The sequence below is a fragment of the Peromyscus leucopus genome, chromosome 2, assembly GCF_004664715.2.
Source record: "Peromyscus leucopus breed LL Stock chromosome 2, UCI_PerLeu_2.1, whole genome shotgun sequence".
NCBI classification, from domain to species: domain Eukaryota; kingdom Metazoa; phylum Chordata; class Mammalia; order Rodentia; family Cricetidae; genus Peromyscus; species Peromyscus leucopus.
Genome location: NC_051064.1, coordinates 118,531,846 through 118,546,940, shown reverse-complemented (window position 1 = coordinate 118,546,940; position 15,095 = coordinate 118,531,846). Strand labels below are relative to the sequence as shown.

The 15,095-nt window shown below is 50.1% G+C and overlaps 1 protein-coding gene across 1 annotated transcript; it reads right to left on the bottom strand.

Annotated features, from left to right (window-relative positions):
• Positions 1–2,876: 2,876 nt before the first annotated feature.
• On the bottom strand, positions 2,877–7,044 carry Best4 (bestrophin 4). Its single transcript, XM_028893186.2, has 9 exons — positions 6,893–7,044; positions 6,712–6,806; positions 6,008–6,241; positions 5,621–5,775; positions 4,955–5,032; positions 4,172–4,369; positions 3,975–4,055; positions 3,737–3,891; positions 2,877–3,624 (listed from the first exon to the last, which is right to left on the bottom strand). The coding sequence occupies exons 1-9, from the start codon at positions 7,042–7,044 to the stop codon at positions 3,357–3,359; spliced, it is 1,416 nt and encodes a 471-aa protein (XP_028749019.1). The 3' UTR covers positions 2,877–3,356.
• Positions 7,045–15,095: the final 8,051 nt, after the last annotated feature.

Sequence of the window (15,095 nt, the reverse complement as noted above, 5' to 3'; positions counted from 1 at the left end):
GAATTGAACCTCTAGAAGAGCAGTCAGTGCTCTTAACTGCTGAGCCATTCACTCCTGCCTGGCTTTTAAATGGATACTTGGAGATCCAGACTTAAGTCTTACTGCTTGTAAAGCAAACAATTTGTCTGATACCCCAAAGATGAAGTTTTTGGTTTGGTTTGGTTTTCCAAGACAGGGTTTCTCTGTGTAACAGCTCTGGCTGTCCTGGAGCTCTCTTTGTAGACCAGGATGGCCTAGAAGTGCTGGGATTAAAGGCATACGCCGACCTGCATGAGCTCAAGTTTTTGTTTTGAGGGGTGAGGTTCTAAAACAAGGTCTCTTTGGTCCTGGCTCTCCTGGAACTCAGAGATCACCAGCCTGTGCCTCCTGAGTTCTGAGATTAAAGGTATGTGCTGCCACCCCATCAAATTAGGAGTTCATTGAGAGCTTGCTTACAATTCCAGAGGGTTACTCTGTGGCCATTTTGGTGGGGAGCATTAGAGCAGATGGGTACACTGTAGCAGTAGCTGAATTTTTGTCTATCTGAAATGAGAAAGTAATTGGGAATAGTATGGGGTTTTAAAGTGTCAAAACTTGTTTTCGAGATGAAGGCTTACTATGTATGTGTCCCTATCTCTTCAAAACCTCCTTATATAGACTTGGCTTTTTTTTTTTTTTAATTACTATTTGTGGGAGGGAGCCAACACCTAGCTCCCAAAAAAAAATTCCACATGGAAGCTTCTTAATTATAAGTGCCCAGACTTATTGGCATATGCCTTTTTTCCCCCCTTTCCCTCTGTATGGCACACACTTTTAAGCCCAGCACTTGAGAGGGAAAGGCCAGCCTGCCTGGTCTACAGAGCGAGATCCAGGACAGGCACCAAAACTACACAGAGAAACCCTGTCTCAACAAAAAAAAAACCCCCAAAAGTTGGAATATTTTAAGGTGTGTTACTTTTGTTGATGTTGCATTTGTTTAACTCGGAAGCTGTGTTACTTTGCCTGTGTAAAGCACCTGGTGGTCTAATAAAGCACTGGTCAATAGCAAGGCAAGAAGAGAAAGGATAGGTGGGGCTAGCAAGCAGAGAATATATAGAGGAGAAATCTGAGGAGGGAAGAGATGGAAGAGGGGGCTGGAGAGATGGCTCAGTGGTTAAGAGCACTGGCTACTCATCCAGAGGTCCTGAGTTCAATTCCCAGCACCCACATGGTGGCTCACAACCATCTGCAATGAGATCTGGTGCCCTCTTCTGGCCTGCAGGCATACATGCAGACAACATTGTATACATAATAAATCTTTAAAAAAAAAAAAAAAGTAATATTCTACTTTTCAGACCAGGCTGGGCTTGAACTGATGGGGGTCTGTTTGCCTTTACTTCTCCTTGTGTTGGGCTTAAAGGTATGTGCCATCATGGCCTGACCCAATGAGGGTTTTTTTCCCCCTGCACATGAGTGGTTTGTTTGCACCCATATATGTGTACCATGTGCTTGTCTGGTGCCCAAGGTCAGAAAGCGCATTGGATTCATTGAAACTGCAATGGGTGCTTTTAACTGCTGTGCCATCCCTCCAGCCCCTCTAATGAGGGGGTTTGTGGTTTTTTGTTTTTGAGACAGGATTTCTCTGTGTAGCTTTGTACCTTTCCTGGATCTCGCTCTGTAGACCAGGCTGGCCTGGAACTCACAGAGATCCGCCTGCCTCTGCCTCCCGAGTGCTGGGATTAAAGGCGTGCGCCACCAACCCCCGGCTTTTGTTTAATTGCCATTGAGATGACTGCAGGCCTGATGACCAGAGTTCGGTCCCTGGAACCCATAGGGTGGATGGACAGGCTGCTTCCAAAGGTGCATCTCCAACACACACTTGATGGGAGAATTCCCACTGGGCTCCACCTGCTCTGGCTCTGGTGTTAGCACCTAGCCTTAATCCACCATTTGTGTCTCTGTTATGTATTGTTTCTCTTGTTGCCCTCTGTGAATCTTGTCTGAGAGTCTCCCAAGGGTACAAAGCCTATGCAGACTTGGTTGGGAACCGGAAAACTGATATTCATTAATTGAGAATTTTCATTTGGCATTGTCCCTTTGGAGGCTTAGTTAGGGGGGATATGGAAATCAACTTGATAAAAGTGTAAATTGGACAATAAAAATGCCCTTGGCTAAGGGAGGGTGTCTCAGTCTGCGAGAGGCTGAGTGCCCCCTGCAGCTGGAAAGGCTAAGACATCCTTAAAATGCGCTGTGTCTTCCCACAGACCCGTGTGAACCCACACCCGTTCAACAACACACACTGATAAATGCAATACAGTTTTCATTTTAAAAATTGGAGGGTTGGAGAAATGTCTCTGGCTCTTCAGGTGAGCACTCAGGTTCATTTCCCAGTATCCACACGGCAGCTCCCAAAGCTCACTTTTGAGGTTCCAGGAGGTAAGATACAATGGCTTTCTAGGGGCACTGTACCTGGTGCACTTATGTATGCAAACATCCACATAAAATAGTCTTGGGATTTAGGACATAGGTAGGACTAGGTCCCATTGGCACAAGCCACTTGGAAAGCTGGGTGGGAGAATCCCATAGTTCAAGGCCAGCTTGGGTGATTTAGCGAGGTCCTGTCTACACTCCAGTGTTTCCATCCTTAGCTGTCTTCCTTGGTTCTGACATTAGCTGTCCTATCACAAAAGCAAAAGTCAGAAAATCTTGCTTCTACAACTCTGGTCTTGGTTAAGTGCTGGGCCACCAGGGCAAGTTCCCAATCCTAATTCCACCTACACCCTAGGCAAATGCCAAATTAAACAGTCGTGATTCACAGTGAACAAATGCACATATTCTCACTACAAACAAACCGCGAGCATTTTGCAGACAGGCCCCACGCCATCCCCGCTGACCTGCCTTCAGAGTGAGGTTACTGGGCTAGGGAGCGTGTGGCCTTTCACTTTTCCCGCACTTGATTCTAAAACAGCTGTCCCAGACCAGCAGCACAGCATCGACCCAAAACTAGAAGTGCCACTTCCTGTGCTCAACCGAATGCGGCACCTAGAGCCTGGGGCTGGGCACCAGGCAAGACTTCGGGGATGCTGATGTTCCCCTACTGTTGTGGACCGTTGGCCTAGCTCCCCAACGCCTGAAAAGGCAGCCTTGCCTCTGTGTGCCAGCCCTATATATTTGGCCTTTTCTTCATTCTAGTTTCGCCTCCCCAAGCAATCTATCCCACTTCACACTAAAGGAGACACACCCCACCCCCAGCTCTCCTCATCATCTTTGCTTTCAAGAGCTGTCCACAGATGCTTTCCCCAATGGCCAACCCGCTGTCCAGAGAAGTTGCTCTGAGCAGCGGCTGATAGGACCAACGGGGAAGAAGGCAGGGTGGCCGCCACCGGCAGAGGGGGCTCTCAAGGTTCCAGGGCTTCATCGCCAGATTCCTCTGCCTCATCTATACGGCTGGCAGCCTCCTCACCACCCAACTCGGTCCGGAAGCGGAGCAGATGCGGGGTCCTGGGGGCGCCGCGTGCTCGCCCTAAGTTCCGTAGGCTTATAGCAGGCGAGAGCGCTCCTGAGCCCAGGAAGCGGCCCAGCAGCGGGGTCTGGGTGGCGGTTGCTGGCAGGTCGGACCTTGGGGACGCCTCCACCTGCAGGCACTGCTCAGGGTCATCACTCATGCTGCCGGTGCCAGGGCGGACATAGACAAGGATTGACTCTCAGAGGACTTGTTTGTATCCCCATAGGGTGGCCAGGGACTGGGCACCGGTTTCCATGTCAAATCTCGACTTACCGCAGGTTGAAAGTGGAACCCAAGAAGGAAGGACGCAGTGACTCAGCGGCTGTGGCCACCGTATAGGGTGGTTGAGGTTGGGCCTCATCCCAGTACTGATCCTTCTCAGCAGGAGGCAGGTTCTGGTACATATCATCCACCGAGAGCAGGGACACCTGAGCCAGAAGCAGGGCAAGCAGCAGGTCACAACTGTTTCTCTGCACACCTGGCTATCTCTGCCCCTTACCCCACACCTAACCTGCAGGTTTCGATCTATGAGCTGATTGGTCTCAAAGTCGTCGTCATCTTCACCAAAGGGGTTAATGAGCTGTTCAGCTACCTATGAATTGCAGAAATGGTGTCTTCTAGGTGCAGAGCCCCCCCCCCACTGCCCAGCACTGCAGTGTGATAGTGATTATCTGTGCCCACCTCTACAGAGTAGGATGCCATACCGACCTTGAGCCAGCCAGCGTAAAAGAAAAACTGCAGCAACGTGGTCAGAGGCACAAACATGTCCAGGTCCCCCAGGGCTGGAGAGACCTCTTTGTCTGGCTCCAGAGGCTCCTGAAGTTGGGCAGCCCCTGTTTCCGGCTCCACAAACTGTCGGCCGACCAGGGAAAGGGCGAAGAAGGAGTAAACGGCTATCGTCACCACCTGAAGAGGGAAAAGTGAGGGGCAGCAAGAAACCCAATCCCTGTCTGCAAGGGCCTGGGGGGGGGGTCTGGCAAGTCATCAAGCAGGAACTGGGTGCCAGTTGCAATGGAGACAGCTTCATCTTTTTGTCTTGCTATGTAGACCAGGCTGTCCTCGAACTCACAGAGATCCTTCTGCCTCTGCTTCCTGAGTGCTGGGATTAAAGGTGTGTGCTACCACTCCTGGCAGGACAGGATCGTCTTTTTTGTTTTTGTTTTTCAAAACAGTTTCTCTGTAGCCCTGGCTGACCTGGAACCCCGCTCTGTAGACCAGGCTGGCCTCCAACTCGGGGAGTTGCCTGCTTCTACCTCTGCCTCCTGAGTGCTGGGATTAAAGGCGTGGGCCACCGCCGCCTGGATCAAGACAGTTCTCTTTACAGGTGTGGAGGAAGATTTTTGAGGATGAGGGACAAGGGTATTACCCATGGGAGTAGAGTAAGGTTTCTGAGGATGACCCTCACAGTTCAGTGTCTCCTGAGACCGACTTGGCCCGGGTGAAGAGCCATCAAGGCCCCTTAGTAACTCACACACCACAGGAAACAGTTACCTGGGTGTAGACAAGGGGGATGCTGATCCAGTCATAGTGAAACAGCATGCTGCACTTGGCACGGTATTTGTTCAGCTCCTAGAGAGAGTGGGTGACGGGAGGTCAGAGGAGACAAATAAGGCAGATGAGGAGGAGGGCAGGGGACTCCACAAAGGTGACCTGGGCCAGCCCGAGCCCCACGGCTCTCAGGCTATCAGGCTGGGGTGCTTCGGGTAGGAAGCAATGTAGGAAGGTAGCAAACAACATTCTGGGCCTGGAGCCAAAACGCCTATGAATCCCAGCTTCACTAACATGCCGTGTGAGGGGCTTTTCAACTCTGTGCCTCAGTTTCTTCATCTGTGAAAGGGGGATGAGAATAGCCCTCAGGCACTAAGGGAGTCAACCTAAGCATGTGCTTCCAAAGTGCTCCGTAGCTGGGCCTAGTGGTTCACACCTGTAATCCCAAAGTTTGTGAGACAATGGCAGGATTGCCATGGATTTGAGGCCAGCCTGGGCTAAACAGTGAGTTCCAGGCAAGCTTGAGCTATGGAGAGTAATCTTGTATCCCCTTCCCCCCCAAAGAAGTGTGCGGTATATAGTTGGAGCCTTTTAAGGGTCAAGTACCAAAGCTATTATTTTGAAGCTAGTGCTAGGAGAACCAATGATCCAAATCCTAAACTGACTTACTTCCAGTATGAGACCGAGAGCGATGTCGTCACGGATTCGTCCATCCCTGCGGGCCTGGGCGGCGAGGTTAGTGAACCAGACGCAAGGGACCCAGTACTTGTTAAAATCAGATTTCAAGCTCTCAAACTTTCTCCTCTCTTCCTGAGACATGAAACCTGCCGGGGCGGGGGGGGGGGGGGGTGGGGGTGCCGGGGGGGGGGGGAGAGGGTAAGGTGCAGACATCTCATGCCGCCAGGGGCGCTAGTGGTCCAGCCTCTGGCTGGTCTCCCTTAAACCCACTGGCTTCCCTGGAATCCTGGAGCGCCCCCTAAGGGTCAGACCTTTCCATCACGGGAAGAAAGCCAAGACATCCAGCCACCCACCCAGGGGCTGCGGCTACCCAGGCACCTGCATCCACCACGTGCTCCATAGTGGGGAAGCGCTTGAGCACACGGGTGCTGACAGATCGCAGCACCAGCACCGACGCCAGGTTGGCATAGCGGATGAGAGTTCGGCGTAGTAAACGGCCACTCTGGTCCACGCCATGCACACAGGCCGAGATGACACACATTAACTGGTCCGGCAGTGGAATGCTCGTGTACTGAGACCACCATCGGTTCACCACCAAAGTCACGTAGAAACCTAGTGAGCCACCATGGATAGCAGAGGCAGAAAGAAAGGTGCCAGGCGCTAGGGAAGTCCTCCATTGGACTCTATGGCCCTTCCGGTCCCATGGCCTTGCTGAGAAAGTCAGGCCCGGAAGAAGAAGAAGAGGATGCAAACTGCCGGGGAAGAGGGAAGTGGGAGTCCGAGGTGGGGTTACTGTTGACTCTGAGACCTTTCTTCCATGAGGGGAGGGAGGGGCTATCCCTTCTCTCTGGCTCCCATTTGGTAACCAGAGTGGGGTTATAAGGCCAAGGGGTGTGTCTTTGTGCCAGTGAAGACTGAGGGTCCCCCAAATGACGCGCAAGGAGTAACCCAGAGGAAACTGTGGACCCAGGCTCTAACCCTTCTCTTTGCTGGTTGACTGCAGGCCATTGTTGCCAAGAATTGTCACCTCAACCCAAGGGTCAGGACAAGGGGCGGGGGTGGGAGGGTGAGGGTGGGCTCACCCAGCACGAAGGACAGAGGGATGAGGTCTGCTGAACGGTTGCAGTATCGGGCCACCTGGGCATAAATTTGCTTCTGCTCCTGGGTCAGCCACAGCCTAGGGCATGTCAGGCAGAGAGACCTGGGTTGGTAGGAGGCCGGCGGCACAGGTCCTCTTAGGCCAGGGCTCAGAGCTGCGCTCACCGGTAGGTGACGCTGAGCACAGCATACAAGGCCCCGAACAGCAGAAACTCCTTGTACAGGAGCTTGTAGATGCTGCCCCTCCAGCGGAGGAGCAGGCCAGAGAAGGCTCCGAAGCGGGCCTCTGCCACTTTGAGAGTGTAAGACACCGTCATGGTGCTGGCGCAGAAGGTCGCACAACTGTCCTCTTCTCTGCTGGTCTTCCCGTCGCTAAGCCTAGCACCCCAAGCAAAGTTCCTTCATCTCTGGCTACTCATCTTCACCGCGTCTGTAGACGAGGGGCTGAAGCCCTGTAGGAGAGACAAGTACAAACCGTCCTCTGCAGAACATGGTTGAAGCCGGGATGGAGTCGGGCAAAGTGGGGCTGAGCTCTGTACCCCTCACACGGAGGTTTCCCACAACCTTTCTACCTTCGGAGCTGAGATAACTAGATTCTGAAGTGTTGAGGACAAGAGCCCCAATTTGCTAGGTATGATGGCATATATATCCAATCCCAGCTCTCAGGAAGTCACCAGTTCAAGGCCAGCCCATGCTATATAGCAAGGCCTTGTCTCAAAACAAAGAAAGAGGCTGGAGAGACGGCTCAGTGGTTGGGAGCACTGGCTGCTCTTCCAGGTACTTGGGTTCAATTCTCAGCACCCACATGGCAGCTAAGAACTGTCTGTAACTTCAAGATCTGATCTCTTCACACAGATATACATGCAGGCAAAACACCAGAATTAGATGATAGATAGATAGATAGATAGATAGATAGATAGATAGATAAAGTAAGTAAATAAAGCCAGACCGAACCCCAAATCAGAGCCACTACTTTTCCTTGGTGCTTCCCTTTGAAACCTGTTCACCTTGTGTCCCAAGCCCCAGGGCCCTCAACCTCCACTCATACCTGTTCTCAGCAGCAGCCTGGGGGAACTGGACCAGACTTTGTTCTTCACAGTCTTAAGTAGATGCTGGGTCCATAAAGTTAGGTTGGACTGCTGCTGTCATTGATGGATGGAGGCTATCTATCTGTCGTCATCTGGCTGTTCCTGGGAACCAGGTGTGTGCTACTAGCCCCATGGGGCTGGACTGGTCTTTGAGTAGCAAAAGTGCCATGTTTCCTGACCCCACAACTCACGCAGGTGACCCCAATGTCCTTTAAATTAGGGAACATAGGGCTTACTTCCCTGTGCTCCAGGGAGATGACAGTTCAGGGGGAACTGTGGTCATAATAGCAGCTGCTGATCGCAGAGCACTGACTGACTTAAGGGACAGACAGACAGACACTGTGTCCAGGACACCATTTTATCTTCCTCTAATGGAATCTTTACCACGTCTCCATCATGTAGGAATCCATCCAGTTCCATAGATTAGGTTCCAGGAAGCACATGACTTGCTCAAGGTCACACAACCAGGTCCTGTTGGAGGCAGGACTCATAGCCACAGCTTCTAGGCTTGAAAGGCTGGGAGTTGTCTGATTGAGCCTAGAGCAGGACTTGAGTACTGAGATCAGGGTCCTTGACATCAGTGGCCTCAACACAGTGCCAGGCCCTGTCCCAGGCTCTGATAGGCACTTCCCACATCCATGCCATGGGGTTAAAGAGGACATGAGTCCAGGAACTCAGCACGATGCACATCCCCTTCAGTTCTGTGTCCAGCGTCTTGACTCCTAGGTGCTCTTAGCAACTCTCTCTCTTTCTCTCTCTTTTAGTTCTTCAAGACAGGGTTTCTCTGTATACTCTGTAACTCATCCTATGGACCAGGCTGGCTTTGAACTCAGAGATCTGCCAGCCTCTGCTTCCCCAGCGATGGGATTCAAGTTGTGTGTGTGTGTCACCACCACCTGGCAACTCATTCTCTCTTAAACGTTTGTTTTATTGTGTGTGTGTGTGTGTGTGTGTGTGTGTGTGTGTATGTTCACTATGTGCGTGCATGGGCTCACAGAGGTCAGAAGATGGCGTTAGACCCCCTGGAGCTGAGGTTGTTGTTTGCTGCCTGACGTGGGGGCTGAGAACTGAACCCAGGTCCTCTGGAAGAGCAATATAATCTGTGCGTGCTCTTAACTGCTGATCCATTTCTCCAGCTCCAAAATATAGCATTTTTAATAATTCTTTGAGAATTTCATACAGTATTTTGATCATATTCACCCCTCCTCCCCAACTACTAAATCTACCCCCAACTCCCTTCTCTCTAATTCTCTCCCTCCCTCCCACCCCTCCCCCTCCCTCCCTCCCTCCCTCTCTCTGTCTCTCTCTGTCTCTGTCTCTCTCTGTCTCTCTGTCTCTCTGTCTCTCTCTCTCTCTCTCTCTCTCTCTCTCTCTCCTAACCCATGAAGTCCAATTGTGCTGCCCATATGCTCCTGAGTATAGGGAGATCTACTGGAGTCGGCTCAACCTACTAGAGGCCACACCCTTAACAAATCTACAAATCTTTCTCCCCTGGAAGCCGGAACTGTCCATAGCTCCTCAGTTAGAGGCGGGGCTTGTGAACTTCCTCCTCCTTTGCTAGAATGTTGCCTGGCTCGATCACGTGCCAGTCTTGTTCAGGCACCCACAGGTACTGGGAGCTCCTGAGCACATGGGTCCTGTCATTTCCACAGACCTGTTCTCTCAAGTGCCCTCAACTCTGGTTCTTACCGTTTTTTTTCTCCATTTACTGTCGTGGTCCCTGACCTTGGGGCAGGGCGAGAGTAATAGTTTTAATTTATTTATTTGGTTGTTTGTCATGATCTGAGTGTGGCCATCAGAGGGACAGCTTGTGGGAATCAGTTCTTTCCTCCTTCCACAACACAGGTTTGAACTCACACCATCGGGCTTGGCAGCAAGCACCTTTGCTTGCTGAACCCTCTAGCCAGCCCTTTCCAGCCTTTTTGTTTGTTTGATTGTTTAGTGTTGCTTTTTTAAAAAGTAATGCTTATTTTGTGAATTCTTTTTTGTGACTTTCTTTGTTTTGAGACAAGGACTCACTACACAGCTCTGGCTGTCCTGGAACTCTCTATGTAGATCAGGCTGGTCTCGAACTCACAGAGATCTGCTTGCCTCTGCCTCTGGAGTGCTGGGGTTAAGGGCGTGCAGCACTGTGCCCGGCTTATTTTTGCTTTTTTGAGACAGGATGCCAGCATGTAGCCCAGGCAGACCTGGAGCTTATTCTCCGGCCTCAGCTTCCCAGTTGTTGGGATTACAATCACTGATGACCAGGGCCTTCATCTCTTCGTTTGTTTGTCAGATAAAAGCCAAGGCAGTGATTAAGTCAGAACTAGAACCTCAGAGCAGGGAGAGGTCTAGGCGGCTCCTTTCACTGTAGTACAGCAGCCTCCACTCAACCCCAGGAGGGACAGCCTGCCTGCCTCTCAACCTCACTGTGAGCAGGTTCTCACCGGCAAGTGCCTCCCAGAAAGAAGAGCTAAGAATGCAAGAGCTAAGAATGGTCTGAGATACATGAGACCCTGTCTCCAACCAACCTTCCCTTAAACAAAACAAAAACGACAAAACAATGAAGGTAAAGGGTGGTGGACTCATCTAGACTCCTTTCGAGTGTGGTCAGAGGAGACTCATCTTGCAGTTGCTTACCAGCAAAGGGCGGTCTCTGCTGCACAGGAGGGAATCTTTTTCTCTTTTTGGTTTTTCAAGACAGGGTTTCTCTGTGTAGCCCTGGCTATCCTGGATCTCACTCTGTAGACCAGGCTGTTGTTGAACTCACAGAGATCTGCCTGCCTCTGCCTCCCTAGTGCTGGGATTAAAGCATGTACCACCACTGCCCAGCAGGAGGAATTCTCTCCTTATCCTGATCTCTAGACTTTTCCGTTCCCTTCCCCCTCCATCCCTTCCTTCCTTAATTTCTCCTTTGCTTCCTTGAGACCCTGTACCCCACACCTTCATGACTCTCACACTTGTACTTAACACCAGCTCTCTACTTTGGGAACATTTCCCACAGAGTTAGCATAGAAGTTCATGACCTGAATCTGCCCCAGGAAGGAGAAGGAACCCATCTGCCGGCTCTCCTAAATTATCTTATCTCTCTTCCCACTGAGGATGGGTCCCCTTCTCCCAGCTTTATGATCCCAGAAAGGGAACCATTCAATCCATAAATCACTTGCCCTGCCTCTCCATTTTCTTCTTGCTGGTCCTGCCTGCCAACCACCGCCTCAACCCCCCAACTCCCCCCCCCACAGGGATGTTGAGTACTTAACGACATGGGGTGTGCAGTCAGGTTGCCCACATTCCCAAGCTCTCCAAGCTTCATGATCTCAGACAAGCTGTTTGTTTGTTTGTTTATTTATTTATTTATTTATTTATTTTGACAGAGTTTAGTGCCATTCAGTGTAGCCTCAAACTGTGTAATCCAGCAGGATCTCAAATTCCTGATCCTCCTGCCTCCACTTTCTAAGTGCTAGGATCATAGACATATGCCACCATAGCAGCCTAACTTCTTTTTTTTTTTTTTTTTTTTTTTGAGACATGGTTTCTCTGTGTAGTTTTTGGGTGCCTGTCCTGGATCTCACTCTGTAGACCAGGCTGGCCTTGAACTCATGGAGATCCGCCTGGCTCTGCCTCCCGAGTGCTGGGATTAAAGGCATGAGCCACCACTGCCCGGAGCAACCTAACTTCTTTTTGTGGAATCAATGAATTTCACCAAGAGGAACTGGAGATGCCAACACCAGTTGCATTGAGTTGCTGAAAACATTTAGTTATATGAAGTACTCAGGTGAGCAGGAGGAAATCATGAAGCATAGTCCAGCTATTAGCAGTTGTGTGTGGGGGGTGGGGTGGGGAGAGATAAGAATTTTTAAAGATTTATTTATACAGTGTTCTGCCTGCATGTATGCCTGCATGCCAAAAGAAGGCCATCAGATCTTATTGTGGATGGTTGTGAGCCACCATGTAGGTGCTGGGAATTGAACTCAGGATCTCTGGAAGAGTAGCCAGTGCTTTTAACCTCTGAGCCATCTCTCCAGCCCCTTAAATTTTTAAATTACATTTATTTACTTACTTATTCTGTGTGTAGGTGAATCATTTCTGTCCTCCCATCCTGTGAGTCCTGGGGACTGAATTCACGTGCATTATTAGAGGCAAGTGGAGCCATCTCACAGGCACCTTCACACTTTTTAAAAATTAAAATGGTTTGATTATTATTATGATAGCTGTATGTATACAAAGTGCATGTACAGATCGGAGGACAGTTTTGTGGAACTGATTTTGTGGAATCTTTCCCCTCTTTGTGTGGGCTCTCAGGGTGGGACTCAGGTTATCAGTCTTGCATAGCAACCCTCTTTACCCACTGAATTCCCTCACCACCTCCTCCATTTTGCTTTTTGTTCATGTGGAAATTTTAAAAATTGTGTATCCCAGGCCGGGCGGTGGTGGCCCATGCCTTTAATCCCAGCAATCGGGAGGCAGAGGCAGGCGGATCTCTGTGAGTTCAAGGCCAGCCTGGTCTCCAAAGCGAGTTCCAGGAAAGCTACACAGAGAAACCCTGTCTCAAAAAAACAAAACAAACCAAACAAAAAATTGTGTATCCCATGCTGGCCTCAAACCCATGAGGTGGGCTGAAGTCCCACCAAGGACCCGAGACCTCCTTACTGATTAACCCAGCATTTCCTCCCGAGTCGGAAGCCTAGCCTCTTACTCTTGACTCACCTTCCCCTTAGGTTCTGACTAAGAGCTACTGACTCTGACTTGCAAAGGGGGACCAGGAGTCCTGAACATTCGCTCAACAGAGCAGGAGGCCTGACAGCGTCCCTATTCAGGGATGGACACACAGAGAGCTCAGAAAAATCTCAGGTTCGGTCCAGCTTCACATGCTGGAAGGAGAAAGAACTAGGAAGAGGAACAGTGATATATGGGAGGCAGACAGATGTAAGGACGCCGGACCAGCAACCCCACGGAAGTCAAGTAACTGTGACCAGTGGAGTCAGGCCAATTTGTGTTCAGGTATTGGATCTGGCCCTGGGGAGCTGAGTTGACCTTGGGGAAATTGTGCCACCCCCTGTGAGCTTTCATTTCCTAGTGAGGATTATGATCACTTCCACATCATAAACTTCCTGGGAGCAATCAATACAGTAATTGCCGAGGTCACTGCCTGGGACATGGGAGGGCCACAGACGGGGAGCAGGTTACACAGAGAGGCACAGGCAGGCCCTTATACTAGAGCATCCTGGGACAGAGCTCAATGGCAGAGCATTTGCCTACGCGCACAGGGTCGTCAGTGCGATATTTCCTGGTATCCTGACTCCCATAGGAGGGTTCAAACCTTGTTAACTTCCCAAGTTGGACAGTTGCCTGGAGTGTAGCTCTGTGGTAGATCACTTTCTTGACAGGCCTGAAGCCTTGGAAAGGGAAGGAAAAAAACAAAACAACAGCAACCATCTTACAACCCTACCTTTGTTTCAGAGCTTATGCGACCCCCTGTGACGACCTTGTTGTGCCCACCTTGCAACCATGCCTGTGTTTCAAGAGGTCATTAGGACTAACTTGTTTGTCACGATCCTCCAACCCAGCCTATTTTGTCCACCCCCCTACCCCTCACCCCCGCATTTGGAAACCCCCTCCCCCTGAACTATAAAAGCTTTGTCTTCCTCACATTCAAGGCTGACCTCTTGAACCCCACCCTAGGGGGAAGCAGCCCGTGTACATAAAAAAAAAAAAAAGTTAAAAATGAATCAGTTCTGCTTATACTTTGATCAGCTGCATCTTGCCTTCAACTCTGGTCTGGCCATAATCGATCTTGTTGGGATTATTGCTACATTATACTGCCCTCCCAGCCTCTGGTTTCACTTCCGATTCATTCTGCCTGCCTCTGCTGTCAGACATCTCACCCAATCTGCATCAGACTGGAAAAGATCTTTTTTGGTGTTATGTTTTGGTTTGTTTTTGTTTTTTTTAGACAAGGTTTCTCTGTGTAGTAGCTTTGCCTGTCCTGGAACTTGCTCTGTAGACCAGAGACTGGCCTCGAACTAACAGAGATCCTCCTGTCTCTACCTCCAGGAGTATCATGAGTGCTGGGATTAAGGCATGCACCACTGCCCCACTGGGCCACAAGGACCTTCTTAAAGCTTGCGCTTCACGGCCACAGAAAAAGGGGGGTGCCAAAAAGCCTAAGACCAGCGATTTAAACAAGAGGTGTCACGCTCGGGATTTCCCCTGGGGAGAAGGTAGTGGTGATACCGGAAAGGACAAAACTTCAGGTCAAAAGGGCCTGAAGCCTAGTTAGAGCTTCAAAAGACATATCCAGAGTCTGGGCTGGAGGCTGAGGCTCCAAGATCAAGAGTTCAAGGTTGTCCCAGTTAGAGTCAACTGCCAATTTGACTATCTTTTCTATGTAATTTTGGTGCCTGTCCTGGAACTCGACCAGGCTGGCCTCAAACTCACAGAGATCTACCTGGCTCTGGCTCCTGAGTGCTGGGATTAAAGGCGTGCACCACAATCGCCCAGCGTGAGGAATTATCTTGACTGATGATTGGCATGGGATGGCTAAGCCCACTGTGTGTGGTGCCATCCCTGGGCAGGTAGACTGGGCTATGTAAGGAAGCTAGCAGAGCTGGTTCCAGGACAGCCAAGGCTACTACACAAAGAAACCCTGTCTCAAAAAGCCAAAAAGAAAGAAAGAAAGAAAGAAAGAAAGAAAGAAAGAAAGGAAGGAAGGAAGGAAGGAAGGAAGGAAGGAAGGAAGGAAGGAAGAAACTAGTAGAGAGGTCTGGAGAGATGATTCAGCAATTAGGAACTTGGAGTGCCCTTTCAGAGCACCAGGTTCAGTCCCCAGCACCCACAATGGGTGACTCACAACTGCCTCTAACTTGAGCTCCAGGGGAATTCAACACCTCTAGCCTCCTTCTTGGGTGTCTTGCATGTACACACTCACATACATACACGTATAATTAAATAAATAAATAAATAAGAAAGCTAACCGAGAGCAAATGAGGCAACAAAACAAGCCAGTAAGCAGCATTCCTCCATGGGTTCTGCTTCAGTTCCTCAGCTTCTGCCGTGGCTTCCCTCTATGATTGACTGTAACCTGTAAAATGAAATAAATCTTTCCTCCCTATGTTTCCTGTGGCCATGGTGTTTATCAAGGCAATAGAAAACTGACAAGAACAAAGGTCATCTTTACATACACTGGGAATTTGAGACTAACCTAGAATAAATAAAATCTTGTCTCAAAAAAGACATATTTGGCCAGGCGGGGGCGGCAGCGCACGCCTTTAATCCCAGCGCTCGGGAGGCAGAGGCAG

Excerpts from the sequence above, each read along its gene's own strand:
- Best4 (XM_028893186.2), bottom strand. The coding sequence starts at position 7,044 with ATGACGGTGTCTTACACTCTCAAAGTGGCAGAGGCCCGCTTCGGAGCC. Across the intron at positions 5,776-6,007 it reads GGAGCACGTGGTGGATGCAG|GTTTCATGTCTCAGGAAGAG; the intron begins GTGCCTGGGTAG and ends CCGCCCCGGCAG. Across the intron at positions 5,033-5,620 it reads CTCTCGGTCTCATACTGGAA|GAGCTGAACAAATACCGTGC; the intron begins GTAAGTCAGTTT and ends CACTCTCTCTAG.